Below are 19688 nucleotides of genomic sequence, written 5' to 3'. Positions count from 1 at the left end.
TATCAGTGTTTTCATATGACTGCAATTTTTTCTTTTTCACACAGAGGGCCCTGTAGTTTTGAAGATTTTTGCCCCACCCCTTTTTAAAATAAGGGGCTAAGAGGGGAAATGGGTGTTATCATTAGAATTGATAGGAAAAGTTTATTGTAGATCTGATGTTTTATGATTCAGATGTCAATGTGTTACTTTTAAAATTTGTCTAATCCTTTACAGAGTACAGTATTGGACCACTCGTAAAACATCCGTTTTTAAACTCATCTGGCCGAAAGGACATGTGAGATATTGCCACCACTATGCTTCCGCCGTCATTATCTTGAAACTTTTTCAAACATCTCCTCTGAAATAACTCAATAGATTGCAACCATAAGCACATGGGACCAGGATTTTTGTATCTAAAAAATATCATTAAATCATTTCGTTTCCATATTTGAGTTATTACATGTGTTCTCGACATGTCCGCTTGCTATTTAATGCTGTTTATACTATGCCCAGTTTTCATCTATACATTTCTCTAACCTTGTTATTGTTTAGATAAAAAAATCCTGGTCCCAAGTGCCTGTGCTTTTTAGTTTGATGTTGGAGAATTGTCATCGTTAAGTTGCCGTGGATTGTAATGCTTTGTTGTCGGGGTCTTCCAGGGCCTATTTAAAGGTGTGTTTACACTTATTGAAGACCTTTGATGATCTCTGAAAGTATTTACTAATTTGTATTAAGTTATACACTGGTGCATTTGTTACATTTCGCCATATCTGTTCTCTTTTCTATTTTTACTTGTATTCGCCGTTTGTGTATCGAACCCAGTTAAAATTTAATCTTAAATCAATGGTGACTCCTATTATAGTATGTATGTTGGATGATATTTTTAAATGATTTCATTGACTAGAGACAGAATTAATAATACAACAATAATGTAGTATTTTTCATTAATTTTATTTCTGTTTTTTTGCAAAAAAAAAGTAGCATTTCAAAGCAATAAATATTTCATATTTCTATCTTCTTGAAGGTATTTGAATTCACTTTAAAATGAATTAGATAAGATTTGTTTAGGCAATATAATTTTATTAAAATTATTTACAATAGTCATCAAATATATACACCTGATTATTATGAATTACAAGTTATTAATTCACCTGTTTCAATTTTCATGATCAGTGGACTTAAGCTTGTGTCATTATATTTGTTAGAAATTATTTATCTAATTCGGATAATTTTCAAGTATTGTATTCAACTGTAGCTAAAAAGTCAGCTTAAATTTTTCATAGCTCACATGAAAAGATTCAGCAGATCTCACTGATGCCTTATAAGACAATGTCTTTCAGTTTAGGTTCATTAAAAAAGTGACAGCAATGACGAATGCCATACTTGCAGTGAACTTTGTACCATATAAGTTAGGCAGTCAGATTTGAGTTCAATGGCTATCATTACATGGTTAAGACAACTAGAGGGGACAGAAGATATTGGAATATATTGTTCCATTTTGCACAGCGACAGCAAATACTCATTTGGACAACATATCCAAACTTGGGACTTCACACTCGCATGCACCGAACGCAGCAAAAGTACAGGCCGAGGCAGTTCTCAATTCGATGAAACAGCGATGTACCAAGGAAACCACACCAATACCAACTATATACTAGGACGACGTCCTAAGACTTTTGGGGAGACGAGCAGCCGTACTTGCACTTATCTCAACGGACCTGGTAGAGGATGTTTGGTTCAGCGCATTAGAAGACGCAGAATACATCGACATCGACACAACTCCTTTCGCCGACTATATAACCGAATATTGGATAGAGGGACAAGACAGGAACCAATGGAACCATTTCTCAACTGAAGGACCACGCACCACTTAGAAGGATGACAGAGCAAGCTGAAGAAACTCATTAGACACGCCCATCCGAACATTTACTAATTGATAGAACTGCTCCAGAAAATAGCATTTCTCAAAAAGACACAAACAAACACAGAGGTCAACCAGATACAGGTAGCAGCAGGCGCAAAAATAACACCAAAGCAGAAGAAAAACCGAAACATCGACAACAGACTTGCTATCCTTAAAAACAGATTCCTCAACTATGCAGATCAGGCATCCTTTTGTATACGTATGGAACTTCGACAGTGATAAATTGTTTGAAAGAGTAATCAAGAGAACCAAGGTTATAGCGGTAATCAAAAGAATGCAATCCAGGGACAAAGACCAGACATGGAAAACAGACATACACAACAAAGAACATAAAGTAACTAAAATCATACATACAAAGTAACAAAAGCAAATGAGCACCTCGGACTCCACTAAAAGCTGGGAGCATGGACCAGGTGCACCGGTACGGTAAGCGTCCTCTGCTTTTCTAGAAACAACTGCCGAGTGGCTCATAAAAGTAAAGTCCGGGGTAGACAAACGAGGAAAGGAAAACTATGACCCATTGAATAAATCAGTTTTCATGGTGCAGATGGATACACCATAACGATCCACGAGTTCATAATGACGACCATAAAACTTCTGTAGTGATGACTTCAATCTTGTAGCAACATAACCCTCTTCCAGAAGCCTATTTGTTTTTAGAGTTCTAGCGCGATACAAAAAGTAGTTTCGGCAAGCTCTGGCATAACGTATGAGTTGTGATATGAACACTCCATACGCAGGTGCTGAAGGGATGTTGCCACAGATGAAAGGAAAGTTGACAATTCTGAATGAAATTGACTTTGTGCTATGCTTACAATGTATGACTGAAAGTGCTTCATGTTTTGTAATTTTGAAAATAATTCCAAATCATCTTCCAAATATACAGAAGAAGATGTTTACAAAATGCAGGAATTTTTATGCGACAACATATTTGTCCAATGTGATGGACGCGTTTTTTCAACGGTCGGCATTCCAATGGGAACAAATTGTGCTCCTCTACTTGCTGACCTATTCCTTCACTCTTATGAGGCTGACTTTATTGCTGATCTGATCAGAAAGAATGAATTTTGTTTAGCTAGATCCTTTTATCTCAGTGTCCGCTATATAGATGACGTATCATCTTTAAACAATCCTAATTTCGGGGATTTGATACATCGCATCTACCCCAAAGAACTTGAGATAAAAGATATTACAGACACTGTGAGGTCAGCCTCATACCTTGACATACACTTAGAAATTGATGGTAAAGGAAAACTATTGACCAAGTTTTACGACAAACGTGATGACTTTTCATTCAGAGTTGTTACCTTTCCTTTCATCTGTGGCAACATTCCTTCATCACCTGCGTTTGAATGTTCAAACCACAACTCAGAGTGGTTAAAGGCCGTGAGGTCTTTAATTTTGAAACGAATGAAAGTTTTAAGTAGGTCAATGAGTGCCAAGGCTACATCAGTTTTCAAAGACCCCGATCAAAAACACTGTCTACTATACATGACAAATATGTTGTCGTACCAGCAGACAAAGCCCAAAACAACATTGTTTTTGTCTGCAAAACGTTTTATATCCAATGTTTATTATCAGAGGTAGACGTAGAAAATAATAGCAGTGATAAGATCTACACTGCTACCACTCTCTCCAAAGAAGAGATTGTGGAAAACCATAAATCTGTGATATCCTCTTTTGGTCTCTCTACCAAGGACGATGATTGTGATTTACCGTCTATGTACTGGATTCCTAAACTTCACAAGAATCCATACAAACAACGTTTCATAGCTGGATCTGCAATATGTACCACCAAACCTCTTTCAAAACTTTTAACTTCTATACTCACAACTGTCAAAGAGGGTCTGCAGTCCTACCCCAACACTTGTTACTCCCGTAGTGGTATTAATTCAATGTGGATCCTGAAAAATTCGAAAGATCTTTTGGAGACAATCAGTTCAAGACTATTATCTGAATATGATAGCATTAAAACCTATTATTTTTCAACACTGTATATTTCTATTCCCCATACTCAGTTAAAATCCCGACTTAAAAACATTATACATCGTTGTTTTTCCAAAAAAAGATGGTACACCTAGATACAAATATATAGTTCTTAGTAGAGATTCCTCATACTTTGTAAGAAATAATTCCAAATCATCTTCCAAATATGCAGAGGAAGATGTTTACAAAATGCTGGAATTTTTAATCGACAACATATTTGTCCAGTCAGGTGGACGTGTTTTTCAACAAACGGTCGGCATTCCAATGGGAACCAATTTGCGCTCCTTTACTAGCTGACCTATTCCTTCACTCTTATGAGGATGACTTTATAGCTGATCTGATCAGAAAGAAAGAATATCGTTTGGCTAGATCCTTCAAACTCAGTTTCCGCTATATAGATGACGAATTATCTTTGAACAATCCTAATTTCGGGGATTTGATACATCGCATCTACCCCAAAGAACTTGAGATAAAGGATACTACAGACACTGTGAAGTCAGCCTCATATCTTGACCTACACTTAAAAATCGATGGTAAAGGAAAACTATTGACCAAGTTTTACGACAAACGTGATGACTTTTCATTCAGAATTGTCAACTTTCCTTTCAATTGTGGCAACATCCCTTCGGCTCCTGCGTATGGAGTGTTCATATCACAACTCATACGTTATGCCAGAGCTTGCCGAAACTACGCAGACTTTTTGTATCGCCTTAGAACTCTAACAAATAGGCTTCTGGAACAGGGTTATGTTGCTACAAGATTGAAGTCATCACTACAGAAGTTTTATGGGCGTCATCATGAACTCGTGGATCGTTATGGTGTATCCATCAGCACTATGAAAACTGATTTATTCAACGAGTCATGGTTTTCCTTTCCTCGTTTGTCTACCCCGGACTTTTTATGAACAACTCGGCGGTTGTTTCTAGAAAAGCAGAGGACGCTTACCCTACCGGTGCACCTGGTCCATGCTCCCAGTTTTTAGTGGAGTCCGAGTTGCTCATTTGCTTTTGTTACTTTGTATGTATGATTTTAGTTACTTTATATTCTTTGTTGTGCATGTCTGTTTTCCATGTCTGGTCTTTGTCCCTGGATTACATTCTTTAGATTACCGCTATAACCTTGGTTCCCTTGATTACTCCTTTGCATTGTTTTTATTATATGTTACACGTGTATGCAATAACTGTGATATATTTGTAATAAAATGATTATAATATATATTTGCCTTCTTTCAATATAAAAAAAAAAACAGAAAGTAAGAAACAAAAATAAAAGAAATATATAAAATAGAAATTGCATTAAGCTTAATAGAAAAGTCTTCTGTTTAGCGAGATAAAATTCTGAAAATATTTTCGAAGATTTAACAAAATCAAACGGACTATGTTTATATAATTTTCTTTTTTCCAAATACGGATTTCAGCATTTCTATGTGACCGCACTAAAAAGGTAGGCTTGGACTAATGTCATCCAACACTTTCTCTGTTACCTCTGGAGTACCACAAGGTACTGTATTTGGGTCCTATTTTGTTCCTGGTAGATATCAATAACCTCCAAGATTATCTTAAACACAGCAAACTACGTTAATTTGCGGACGACATTATTATATACATACCTATCAAATCGCAGAGTAACTGCCTTAAATAAAGTGATCTTGATGCAGCAGCAAAATGGGAATAAGACTGGCTAACGAATGTGCTGTTCTCTCTGTCTCCAGTAAACGAAAACCCATCCAACAGTCATATTCTCCATAATCACACCCTAGAAGCTGTCACATCAGCTAAATAGCTAGGCGTAACTCTTCAATCTAACTTATAATGGGACAAGCACGCAATGACATCATTTCAAAGGATAATAAAACACTCGGATTTCTCAACAAGAAACCAGCACATTAAATGACTTTTGGCATACCAAGCCCTTGTACACCCCAAACTTGATTATTCCTCCTCAGTTTGGGATCCACATACTCAAGACTCTATGTCTATTTAGAATATAGATATGGTTCAGAGGAGGGCTGCTAGGTACATGTACGTATGTACGCCTGTAATAACTACCATAACACCAGTAGTGTGTCTGCCATGCTGAACACACTCAACTGGCCAAAACTACAAGAACGCTGGTTGCGTTGTCGCCGTGTAATGATGAATAAGATCACACATCAGCTTGTTGCTATTCCATCCAGAACATCTCTAATTCCATTAGAAACAAGAACCAGAAATCTGCACGCTCTTACCCTCAGACATAGCTACATTACTAAAGATTCTTACAGGTTTTCATTTTCTCATACACTATCACTCAGTGGAACCCACTACGTAATGCAGTTGCGCATTCTACATCAGTAGACATCACAAGAGAACAGCTTTCACATGCTGTTCTCGCCTCCCTCATTTGATTATTCTTTATCTCCGACAGGTGCAGGGTTTTAACCACAAATGTCTATATAGTTACTACACGTACTACTGTTTTTGCACAATTTTTCTACGTAAATAAGTTTAATTTTTAATTATTTGTGTATATAGGCCATGCCTGCGCCTGTAAGTTATCACTTAAACTTCGATGGTCTACTGGAAAACTTAAAGAATAGGAGAATCCGCTCAGCGAACATCATTTCCGGTAACCGCCTCTCCGTCATGTGTTGAAATTTAGTTTAATTTTCTAACCACCAGTTGGGTTTTTTTTGTGTTGAAGCAGAAGGAAAATGATGTTACTCGCTGTATTTGTTATTCATTTAAATTGATAATTTGGACAAACCCTTCTTAAAATGTAAAGATTAGCATAAAATGAAAAGGCGAAGACGAAGCTTTATTTAGTTGCAATTTAATTCCGCACTGCAAAAAAATATAGCACCAACTCTAGCGTTTTTGCTTATATGGCTTATCCTGTATAGTCAGAACTCTTTTTTTCTGAAGTTATTTTCTGATTTGGCTGCCCACTTTTACATGCACATCCATAATTTTGTATTTTTGATATGACTCCTTGAATAATGACTTGACAGTGCAACAAGAATCATACTTCAGTATTTACTTTAACTTTTTTTGCATTCAGTGATTTGGATTAAATTTTGAGAATTGGCCATTTGCTATTAATGCAATCAATTTCAATGGGCCATTTCTTGTAAAAAGTTCTGATTTTGGTGGGACAGTTACAGCTGAAATATGTGTTAAATGGCAAATGGCACCCCTAATCACTGCCCATTAATGAAAGAGTAAATACAATTTAGCATATAATATGCTGAATACTATGGTTAAATGATCAATTGATGTCTTTAAATGAGTTTTTTTGAAATGTGGATAATTATCAGATATAATTATTCAAACAGTGGTAAACTGGACGTTTGTTTTAAATCCAAATCCTCATTTTATTATGAAAATAATTTTTCAATGAAAAATTTTGACAGACATTAAAATCTAATGTAAATGATATAAATTACTTGTGTCAAAATTGCAAAGCAAATTTTTCTTTGTTCCCTCTTGAGAGCTCACCCTCGTACACTCCTTGAGATGTTTAGGTTTCCCACACGCACGATACCTAAACACACGCTAAACGCTCACCAAACGCATGATAAACCAACTTGTCTATCATGCGTTTAAACGAACGCTCCTATCGTGCATTTAAATGCACGATTAACGGATCTTCCAGTGTGTATTTAAACGCATGATAAATGAATGCTTCTAGCATGTGTTTAAACACACAATTGACGAATGATGAAAAATTATAATATTAACAAATAATGATGAAAGAAAAAATATGTAATAGAATTAATAAAAATATATAAATTAATAATAGCAAAAAATATGAAAATAACAGTTAAATCAAGGAAATAATCAAAGTTTAAAAATAAAAGAACGCTTCCTGCGTGCATTTAAACGAACGCTTCTATCGTGCGTTTACATGAATGCAAAACAATGTGTAAATGCACGATAAACGATGCATTAATGCTAAAATGGGAAACGTGAATGTTTCAAGGAGTGTATGCAGTGACATCTATAGCAACACCATCTGAACTAAGTCCAGGGCCCTAGATGATTCAGGCAACAAGGCTTTATAAAAATATAGCTGACCAGATGATTCCTCCACATAGGTTTAATCTAGTGTTGGAGCTTATTGCACAATGTATGGTAGATTGGTAGTACAGGACTGCTCACCTAGGTGTTGCTGTGCTTGATAGAGTATCAAATTAATAATATGTGTCTCATCAAATAAATATTATACATAGGTCAGAGATTGTGATGTCTGTATCCACTGCACTGCTCAATCAGGTCATAGTTAATACAGGGAAAATAACATTAGCACAATACATGTATAAGAGTTTGAAAACATGTAAATCTAGTGTAACATGGGGGAATAGTGCTATTATTATATATTTTGCTATTTTTTCCTATTCATCATTGAACAACATTTAAACCCTATACAGCATGATAAGACAACAATCAAAATCTTGGCCACACTTTTCCCATCTCTCTCTGTCAGATAGGCCAAATACCTTTAGATTTGTAAAATGGTTCTGATATGTGTGAAAAATTGTACTGTTATGTCACATTTCAAACTGTTGATTTTTGTAAATGCAATTTAGACTGCAGTATATGTTATATGTATTTTGTCGTTTGTGTACAGAATAAACATTTGTCTTTTCAGAAATCAAAATGAATCCTTAAAGTTTGTTGTGTCAAATTCCAATATGAAACTAACGAGGAAGTTTAAAAGATGTATAGGAAGATCATGTGGTGGTGGTAAGATAATTTACTTTTATATTGTAAACCAGGAAATTTTCAGGCCATCTTTTTTTCCTAATTTCTGCAATCAATATACTTCGCAAAGTTTTAAATTTGCGATCTTTCCCCAAATTATAGTATAATGATCTTTGAAAAAAATATTCAAGTCAGTTATTTTTGCATTACAGCTCTTAGAGTGAATATAACGAAAATACAACGACCACAAAAATTTTGTGGTGTACAGTATATATAGGATAAACACCATATTGCACATAATACAATAAGATCCAAATCACTGGCCTGTAATGACAAAACTACTTATTAACAAGCACTACATCAATGATAGCTAAACATTTTTGAATAATCTCTAATTGTAGAGGAGCAAAGCCAGTCTGTTTGTAAGAGAACAAATAATAAGTTATGAGTGTACATCCTATTAGTATATCAACAGTTTAAATAAATGATGTTTCATTAGTATAACTAAAAGTTGCAGACATATCATGGCAAGATCTTAGAATAGTTTACCATTAAGGTGGAATCTGTATTTTCTACTTATCTTTATGCCTTCTGTATTTTGTTAACACTTTCCATACCATTCACTGCATCAAATGATATTCAATTAATGCCTGATTATAGGGATTCCTCTTCATACCATTCTCTGCATCACATAAAATTCAGTATAAGGGTTCCTATTAAATGTAACTTGAATTATAATTTGTTGCTAATTTCATATTGGTTTTTCAGGATTTTGAGTTTTGGGAAAAGAAAACTTGTGAGGGTTTTTCTAATAGTGTCAATTTATATACCCCACCAAACATGAATTATGATTATTATGTTTTACCTTCTGAAAAGTTGCTTGTAATACCCCCACCCCAATGGTTTCCATAGATAGGGATATTTAAGGATCTTTCACAAACTTTGTGTACTTATTGAGTATCATAAAATTCAGATCAAATTTGAATTTCAGTTTGATCAAATTATTTACACAGAAGTTAAATCCCCCCCCTATTTTTGTTTATGATTTCAGAGTTATCTTTCTTCGGGAATTGAAGAATTTGAGTTGGATTTGTTTTCTGTAATTAAACATGTGTCTGTGGATATTGAATACAACGCAAGGCGGTGTCCGAAAAATGACCTATTTTTTACTCTTAAAAAAAAACTGAAGAAATAATTTTATTACAAGCCTCAGTTTTGGTTAGTGGCACTGTTACTCCAGTGTTTCTATACTTTTTACTTTTTATATCACTGAGTTTAAAGCAAGACCATACAATATGTATATATGATTAGTTTATAGATGTTACTAAAGTATACATACATGTACCTGTCTGCCTATCTAAATATGTAGATAACTCAAGAATGTTTGGAGAGATTATTCTATAGTTATGAAGTGCAAAATGTTTTGATTTGAGAAATCCATTATATTTTGTGTTTTGTTAAAACATTTTATTGTGTATTTATAATTATATAGTTTTTGTCTTTTTTTCAAGGATGGAACAAACAAGATAAAGTTCTAGCCATTCTGTGTCTCATTGCCATCATGTTATACATATATCTCCATAGGGCAAAGAATCAACTTTCTTTGCAAGGTTTGTTAACATGATTATGTAGAAATGAGTCTGTTTTGCATTAAGAGTTGTGAAAGTGACTACAGCTTTCAAAAAACCTGTAACACCCTTAAAGTGAGGAGGCTCTTGATGCAATTACCTTGTCCATTCACTAGTCTCGAACAATTAAGGCGTCATTTTACCCAAATACCACAATGTAGAATGATCTCAGTTTTGATATACAGTTAACATATGTTTGATTTACCTGTACTTGATTAAATTTGAAAGGAGTTTGGGCATACTTAGCTTGACATTATATGAATACTTGTTACCATATTATTACAAATTTTAAGAAATTTATTTGCAATTACCAAACTTTGATTTTTAAATGTTGTATAATTTATTTTTACCTTAAAATATGACTACTGTACATCACTTATTGATTAAAGAACTTATCACTGATGAAATGCATTCAACACATCTAGAAAACACTACAATGGCAGTTTTGAAGTCAAAAGAGAATTCCAGCAAGCCTGATAAGGCAAACTTTGAAATTTTGTTGAGGCATTCAAAATGAATGTTTTTATGTTTATTGTTGAAGTCAATTTGACGTAAATTAGTTATTAGAAATGTTGATACCTTAAGTATCATAATAAAAGCCTACCTTAAGTATCATAATAAAAACCTGAGATAGAAAATATCAATGGAAAAATGATCAAGTTCCTGATGAACATAATTATAATGATGAGAGGTTATGTAGGTCTTATATTGGAAATAAAAATGGTTTTATAGTGCTTTTGTTATATAACGAATGGATTCTTGTTCTACTTTATAAAGTGTATGTATTATAGGTTTCTTAGGTATATTGAATGTAAATCAAACCATAAATAGTTTAACAATTTTATGTATTGCTGTCACTGTATTACTACTTGGTCTGGCTGATGTATAAAATGATAAAAAAACTTAATTGGGTAGTATCTATGAGAATGATTGTCACTTTCCAAACAATGTAATTGGCTCTTTTTTCCACCCATTTCATTCAAAGATTTTAGATAAAGGAATAATATGTTAATTGCTTTCTCTTTAACTGAAATAGTTTAAGTTGTTTCTAAATAGATATGGTAATTGGTTATTATTATAGGTGTGAAACTGGTATATGATGCAAGTGGGATGGATTTACATGAGGAAGGTATATAAATATATACTGTAGCTTATTGATATCATTAGTAGAGCTGTACTTAAACTTCCGAAATTGGCTTTCTATTTATCACTTAACCATTTTACCAATAAAAATTGTAGAACAGAAGAAACTCAAGTGTTTGCCTCTTTAGCAACATTGTAGAAAGTAAAACTCAAGAATTACTGTATGTCAATGTATCCTCAGTCAAATTTATACATAATTGTAGTGTAGTTCAGCCTTTGTTTATGTTTATGTCCAAAATTACGGAATAAATGTCTTTGTGGTCACATCATCAAATTTGGTAAATACGTCTACATCATCTATGAGTTAATGATTTACTACAGGCTCACATCTGTTTCTGCTTTATAAAACTCTGTTAGAGAGAAACTGGCAGTTGGGTATTAAAAGTAATTACTGGATAAGTGAAAGCTCTGTTTTTTAAACTTAAATGTAGGTGCCTCTTGTGGTATGGTGTGTGGTGCTGGTCAAAAATCATTTTATGTGAAGACTGGTGAGGAGAACAAAGTTGGTCCTACAATATGTTATAATGGGAAAGTGTGAGTACCACTGTTAAGTGAATAAAAAATATATAATAATCGTTATGTTTTAATGCACTTTGTTTAACCAAACAAAAAGTATCTATGTTCTAAAAAGCACCTATTTTGAACATATGTGTACATAATTGAGCACATGCAATTATGTACACTTCAACATTAGCCTTTACTTTCTAAATACAATAAAACAAACACAAGTTTGGATACTGAATGGCGCAGTGACCATCTCAAATTTTATTTTCTTAATACAATATGTATCTGATCTGGCTAAAAGTCCATAAAACTACAAAAATAAAGTCCATCAAAAATACAAGATAAACTGCTTGGAAGAATCTTTAACAATATCACTTTCTTCAAAAATACAACATAAACTGCCAGGCAGAATCTTCAACAATATCACGTTCTTCAAAAATACAAGATAAACTGCCTGGTAGAATCTTCAACAATATCACTTTCTTCAAAAATACAAGATAAACTGCCTGGCAGAATCTTAAGAAATATCATGTTCTGTAATAAAATAGTGTACAAAATAAGTACAACAGACTTAATACTGTACTATCTGTATATAAAAATTTGAATACAAATATTTTTGTATAAAAATATGTATATAAACTGCTACCTATATATATTACGTGCAATTGTGTGGTCACTACCCTGTCATCAATAACTAAAAATCTGTGCAATTAACTTATATACTGATGCCAAACTGGTCAACGGCAGTAGTTATCCAACTTACACAAAATCCCCATTATAAGATTAATGCACAATAATTCAAATTCTGCATAATACACATAAATTCATTAACAGTGCACTGACTTGACATAAAACAGATGAGGCTTAGAATGTAAGAAAATGAGCATGCAATGAGCATTTTCACAGGTTTAAGCGGAATTTGTGTAAATAATTTTCAAGTCAGTGTATTGTATGTTGTCTTATAGTATAACAAATTATAATGAAATTGAAGTTTTAAAGGTGAAAAACCTCACTTTTTGAGCAAATTGGCGACATCTTGGCAACTTCAGTACAATGTACCAGTAATATTTTCTCAATAAAAAGTTGTATATTCAGTCAGTGATGATTTATCACTTGTGAATATACAATGTACAGGGAAACTTCTCCAAACCGGACCCTCATTAAACCGGTCTACTCTTCAAACTGACCGTTTTCGAAAGTCCTGGCCAATATACCATAAAGCCTATGTGTTCTGTCTTCTATAGACTGGCCACCCCCTAAAAGAGTACATCGGCATATTGTTCACAGTTTTAGTTATATATTTCAAATAAAAACAACATTTCAATTCCAGCCGCCCGGTCATTGTTCACCTGTAATAAATGTGTCAACAAAACTGTAAATGAGTACGTAATTACGTAATTAATAATTCATTCACTGACCAGTTTGCATTTCACCAGTGGACAGATGATAATTGAAGGGGACAGTAGTTTAAACAACTAATTTAATCCAGACATTACATTTTGTCACTGGTTGGCTGTTAATTGGTGTGTATACATGTCAGGAAACCGGGGTCATTTAATAGTACGATCTTTACAATCTTTTAACTGTCAATTAATGTGACCTGTACCCAAGTCAAAACAACATAGGGGTGAAATTATCAGACTTTGTTAATAGGTAATTTACGAAAACAATACAAATAATTAATTACCATCAATAGCCTTTTGATCTTTAATACACATTCTTTTAAAACCTTGAACATCATTTTGTCGGCAGTATTGTTTGTAAAATCAAATCATTTACAAATTATACAAGCTTTGAAATGTAATAAAAGGCCAAAAGTGTTGAGTTGGCATTAAACATGTCTGGACCAACAAACTGGCAAGGTGTAAGATTATAGAACACATTAATGGAAACAGCTCTTAGAATGCATTACTACTTTTCACAAAACCAGCTACCCCTATAAACCGGCCATTTTTTCTTGTCTGAATGGTGGCCGGTTTAGAGAAGTTTCACTGTACATGTATTTTGACAATTCAGATACAATTTGGTTGCAGTATAAGAAATATCACAGCTGATAAAGTTTAAGCTTATATTCTACACTTTATTTTCTGGCACATATATATATATAAAAGGTTGGATCATTCATAAAGCTAGCGATTGGTTTACAAGTTATTTATTATAAATAAAAAGTAGTCTTGATGGTTTTGATTATCTTTTTAATTGTAATTTTTTAATTTAGCATGAAAAGTACAGACACATAATTTAAAGCATAAAGCAATCAATATCAATGAACTTTTCTAATCATTCACAGAAAAAGCAGTTTTCTAAAGGTATCATTTTTTTTTATAATACTATGAAATGTACTAGTACATGTTTATATGCACTACAAATACATGCATGTGTTTTGTGTTATTGGGAAATTTCATTCTCAATTGATGATTAGTATTATTGTAAGGAAGTTAAGAAGAAAAAAAAAATGTTTTTGTTTATTTTATTGTAGAATTGTTGGTCCAGGAAAAATAGATGGCAATAGAGGTATCAACATGCTAGTAATTGACAGTAAGTTAATTGTTGTGATTAACATACTCCTAAATATTAATATTACACTGGATGCCAGCGAAATCATGGTTAATTGAACAAAGTGTGGACACAGTACTAATTTGATGAATCCAAGCAAAATAAGTAATCGTATCTATGATCATTTACCATACATCAATGGTTTACAGTTTTGTTCAAATTGCTTTAGTGGTTTAAGAGGAGTTAACCATTAACCTTTCAGGGGGACTTAGTTTTCTTTTGACTCAGATTTTTTTATTGTGCATGCAGCACACAGAAATATGTACTTTTCTAACGCCTGCAAGTGAATAATTTTTTTGTATTCACATTATTTATTTTTTTTAACTATTCCTTACCAAGTTATCTTTTCTCCAAGTCAGGATCGAAATACTTTTAATAACCAAAGTAAAAAACCAATGGCCAGTGGGCAGCAAGAGAGTGACCTTGATTTTTATTATATCAAGAATTCTGCTGCTTCTTGGTCTGGTTTGAAAGTGTTAACTTTTTCATTGTTGAAAATCCTCATACAACATCGAGACGAAGAAGAGGCATTAAAGCTTTGTTCCTTGATATTGGTTATATTCAATGTATCGTGTGAGTTTTTCAGACGCACATTCACTCTGTAATCACCCTTTTATATGTATATACAAATGTGTGATCAACCCCCATTGGCCAAATTGGGACGTGTTAGCTCGAAATTTTTTAATGGTTAAATTGGTGAGAAAAGTGCACTTGCTAGTATTTTGTCCTATTATTCTGTGAAATAGTATGCCAAGGATTGCTTTCAAGTAGGTATTCAAAGTGGTCTCTCGCTAACACGAAAAATATTTTTTTTATATAGCTCAAAACCAAACTTGTGTGTATTTGTGTGATTTACGTCTGTACAAAGTTTTGTTTATCAAATGGAAAACGCATGGAGATAGACGGACAAACAGATGGACACTCATCAACTGAATTTTTATGCATTATAAAATGTTTAACCTTCATTTACACTTCATTTGAACTGTGCATTTTTCTCAACAGAACTTTTTTATCATACAATGTATAATGTAATAAAAGAAAGACAACTACATGTATACTATAAGCTTTTCAGATTTGGTACTACATCTAAATGTGTGAAAATTTCCTGTTTGTTTGTGATTGATGGTCCAGTCGCTTGTTTTGTTTTGTTTTGTTTTTTTTTGGAGGGGTAGGAGGGTTAGGGTGGAAGGGAAAGGGGAGCTTGGCTGAACACCCTTTTAAAATTTTCTGAAAGTTCTGCTCCACCAAGTTAAAAGATGCATAATAAATTCTTAATTTTTAAATAGTTCAATATTTTACTCAAAACAATTAGTAAGCAGTTTACCAGTCATTCCAGCTTATACATAAAAAAGGGGATGGATCCGGACTTTGGGCACAGATGTTTACACATAGAAGGGGGAAGGTTTATTTCAACACGTTTTATGCCTTTCCATGTCTGGACAGTTTTGAACCTAAGAAAAATGGTGGATGTCGTTTAATTAAGCAAAATAATGAACGTACAATACTCCTGTAAAACATGTAAACATGATCATTAAAATAAATCAAGGTTTATATCAAAACGTATTATGAATTATTTTATAAGATACGGTACAAACTTTTTTTATCATAATTTACTTGTTTCAGGTCAGAAGATGGAAGTCACTGAGATCCAGACATTTGACACATATGAAGATGGTATGTGTTTTAAATAAAATGATATTTTAACAATATAATTACCCAATTTTTTTTTCACTTTAAAGAAAGAAGTTATGTAACACTTAGCGCAGTAGACTTGAATAATAGTTTAATTTTTTTTTTAAATGTTCAATTATCGCCTTTTGATAGAAAAATGAACATTTTATTTTAGAAAAATTTGCAAGACTATTTCTGAAATTTGTTGAATAATTTTTTTCAAGATGCTTTTACTTTTTTTGTATTCTGTTTATTTCAACAATTTTTGGTATTTCGTTGTTAATTCATTGACATTGTTTATTAATGGCATGGATTTTTACTGAGATGTTCAAATCTGGATGTTGCAATTGATGTTTTTAATGCTTTCATATTTTTGTTTGTTCAGTTTATTTCATTGTTTTTATCCAGATTCAGAATTCCAGAGGTTTATGAAGCAAGTTCAAAAAGGAGCTCTAATAATAATTGTGTCCTATGATGAACTTACAGAAAGGTTAGTGAAAGTAGAAAGAGCCAATGCTTGATTCATTGTTACATAAGTATATTGGTACAAATGCTAGGTTTTTATTGGGATTTTTTACACAGTATTTTGATTTGTTCGGTTATATTCATACTTTTTTTGCTGTCAATATTATTTCAACAAATAATGTTTTAATTTTTATCAATTAAAGGGGTATGTGTAGAAAAAAATCAGAATATTCAGTTGAAATTGAAATTGATTTTGTTATGTAAGTGTTGTAGGAAAACTATAGAGAAAATTAAGCTGAATTTGAAAATTCAATCAAATTGTTGAAAACATCTTATATCATGAGATTTTGTATTTTGGTAAAATAGACTCATTTGTCAAATTCTTTAATATTTTTACTATAAAAGTGTCTTGAATCATGACAAAATGTTTTATTGCTCAAAGCTCTAATTACATGTAAATACCTTTAAATCTCATTTTTAAAAACTGTATAAATGCAATATGGTTTGTAATTTTAACATACATGTAGTATTGACCTTCTACAAGTGTTTAGTTATTATTAACAATAAAACACAAAAATAAAACTTTTCAGAAAATAAATTGACATTTTTACAAAATGATAGGCTAGACCCTGGTAATGTACCACTTTGTTTTCAGTCTTTTGAGATGACTGAAAAAAGATTTCTTGTATAATGTCATATTCTACATGGTTTGATTTCACTATGCAATATAAATTATCACTACCACAGCTTTTTCCTCCAGCTGCTTTTCATCTACAGTGAACCTGCTTATTATTGTGACATGTACACTACAAACAGTCCCCAGTATACATGAAATAACCCTTGAAGTTTGTAGTAATGCTTTATACCTTTTTTTTTTTAAAGCATTATGTTACAGATAACATCATGAAAAAAGAGCTATACTTGACTAGTGCAAAATAGAAGTTCATTACATGCTTACTTTTGGTTACTTTCCATGGAATGGTGCTATGCAATAAAGAATGCATATATGATGCATTTCTTGTTAGTATCATTTCTATTTTTTATCAATCAGATTAAGTAAGGAGAGTCGTCAGTGGATAAAATTGATGGGTAGTACACTAATAGAAAACGTTGGATTTAGAGATGCCTTTGTTCTCATTGGACAGCTAGGCTTAGAGGAGAAAAATGCTATCGAATTTGTAAGTAGTCCTATATATGTTTATAATTCTAATGGGCTCAATACATTATGAACTGCAGCTCTTGGTATTTGGTTTTTCTTTGTTTGTTGACAAGAACTTATAACAGCATTTTAACTCGAGCAATAACTTGCTGTATTACTTAAAACCAGCCATACATTGATATATAAATGACTTATGTTTCATTGTCATTGAAAGAATTATCTTGGCTACTTTTATGTTCTACAATGCTATAGTATGACTTCTGATATATTTTGTGGTAATTTTTAAATAGACTTGATATACTTGCAGCATAGGAAGAGAGAACGTGGAGGATATACTATACCTATAGAGAAGAAAGGATGTATTTCTCTACCTTGTATGTTTAATATTTCTTATTTGATTCTGTAATTCTACATTGACTATTTGACAAGTTAGCATTTGGGCAAGAATACAAATATATAATTATGTTCAAAACTGGTTTCCTCAAATACTTTGTTATAGATAATTCATCAGGAGCTGATTTTATGTTAAAATGGCTAAAATACCTTAAAAATGTTTCTCTACAAATGATACATGAAAAATATTTAAAAAAACCACTTATGTTGGATTAGTGCTGCAGATTATTATTATTATACAGATTGAATTAATATTGTATTGTAATTCTTATTTCCCCACTCCAAAAGAGAAAGGGGTTAAAAGTTATACCTCTTTTTGTCCATCTATCTATCTGTTTGCCTGAAACAAACTTTTTCATGGCCTTTTCTCACCTTTATCCAAGTGTGATTTGACAACAACATCTGGTTTTGATTTTGTTTATGGTTTGACCATTTACTATAGTTTGGATGTGGAGGTAAAGCTAGTGGCATTGGCTCACAGATTTTTTTATTATTACTCTTTTCTGAGCAAATACAACACCCAGCCACTTGATTTTTGGGATGCAACTTCAAGAAAGGAGTTCTACACTGTTATTACCAATTTAAGTACTTTTGCACACCTACCTAAAGATATAGTGTAATTTAAATTTGATGTTTTTGTTCTCAGTTTTCAGTTTAATAAGCATTTAGAGGTTTTTTTTGGTATTCAGTTTCTATGTAGTTTAATTTTCATTTCCCATTAAACAATTAAAATGAAATTGAAATAGAGAATGTGTCAAATAGGCAATGGCCGTCCAAACAGTTTTAGTTTGGAGAGAGTACTGGTAGTCTCATAATCATTTTGTTTTTGTAATGCGGAAAAGCACATATTTACTATTTTATGCATGTAGCAATCCATGTTTTCTAACAGTTGGACCCATCCAAGACATTCCTGAGATAGGTGCTAGAGTGACGGAACTACCTCGGGTCATTGAGAAGTTAGAGAATTGTGGATTCCCATCAGTTTGTAACGAGGAGAAGTTTTCAGTGATGATTGATACTGGAGAAGGAGATAAGAGGAAACCCAGCATCTGTATCAATGGACTAATGTAAGATTAATAGGTTCTTAGTTCTGGGATTTCTGTTATAAGTGTGATAGTTTTTGTCTTTTGATATGTGGAGTGTTGCAGTGCTGGAGAAAAATGAAATAATTTATAACACAAATATAAGAAATGTCAGATGTTCATTAAGGATGAATGTAATGACAAATGAACAAATTTTTCGTAAAATAAAACCACTGCATTTCATAGGCAATCTTCCTATAGCCAAGGAGAACACTCATCAATTGTCATTGTGACATTTCTTTACTAATGCCTTTAGGATCATTAATTGTGATATCCTATTTTCATGACAAAGTGATATTTCCAAACATAGTTCTTAAACAAGGTTTCTTGAATGAAAGCATGCAGAACATAAAATATACTTGATTGTCCAAGTCTTGTGTCAGATTCACAGAAAAAGTTGCATGTATAAATTTGATCATAAATAATGATGTCATAACTTGATCAATTTTACACTTACAAATATTTGAGAAAATGATCACTGATTTTAAATTAAGGGAACTTGTTGTGTCTTCATTT

The 19688-nt window shown here is 32.6% G+C and overlaps 1 protein-coding gene across 3 annotated transcripts in view; it reads left to right on the top strand.

The window, feature by feature from the left end:
• The first annotated feature begins 6548 nt into the window (after positions 1-6548).
• The window catches only part of LOC148626873 (protein O-linked-mannose beta-1,2-N-acetylglucosaminyltransferase 1-like), a 64821-nt gene continuing 51681 nt past the window's right edge, over positions 6549-19688 (top strand). For 2 of the 3 annotated variants that reach the window (XM_088553376.1, XM_088553266.1), the window contains exons 1-11: positions 6549-6646; positions 8519-8613; positions 10083-10181; positions 11281-11328; positions 11774-11876; positions 14326-14384; positions 16026-16076; positions 16482-16563; positions 17590-17716; positions 18005-18071; positions 18980-19157. In XM_088553376.1, coding sequence (XP_088409502.1) covers positions 8562-8613; positions 10083-10181; positions 11281-11328; positions 11774-11876; positions 14326-14384; positions 16026-16076; positions 16482-16563; positions 17590-17716; positions 18005-18071; positions 18980-19157 — 866 coding nt within the window. In that variant the 5' untranslated portion in view covers positions 6549-6646; positions 8519-8561. The remainder of the gene's footprint in view (positions 6647-8518; positions 8614-10082; positions 10182-11280; positions 11329-11773; positions 11877-14325; positions 14385-16025; positions 16077-16481; positions 16564-17589; positions 17717-18004; positions 18072-18979; positions 19158-19688) is intronic. The other variant, XM_088553328.1, reaches the window with a different exon arrangement.

This window comes from Perna viridis, chromosome 1 (assembly GCF_037379345.1).
Source record: "Perna viridis isolate PV_CMFRI_1.1 ecotype Kerala chromosome 1, ASM3737934v1, whole genome shotgun sequence".
Taxonomy (NCBI): domain Eukaryota; kingdom Metazoa; phylum Mollusca; class Bivalvia; order Mytilida; family Mytilidae; genus Perna; species Perna viridis.
This window is presented reverse-complemented; position numbering and strand designations above follow the sequence as displayed.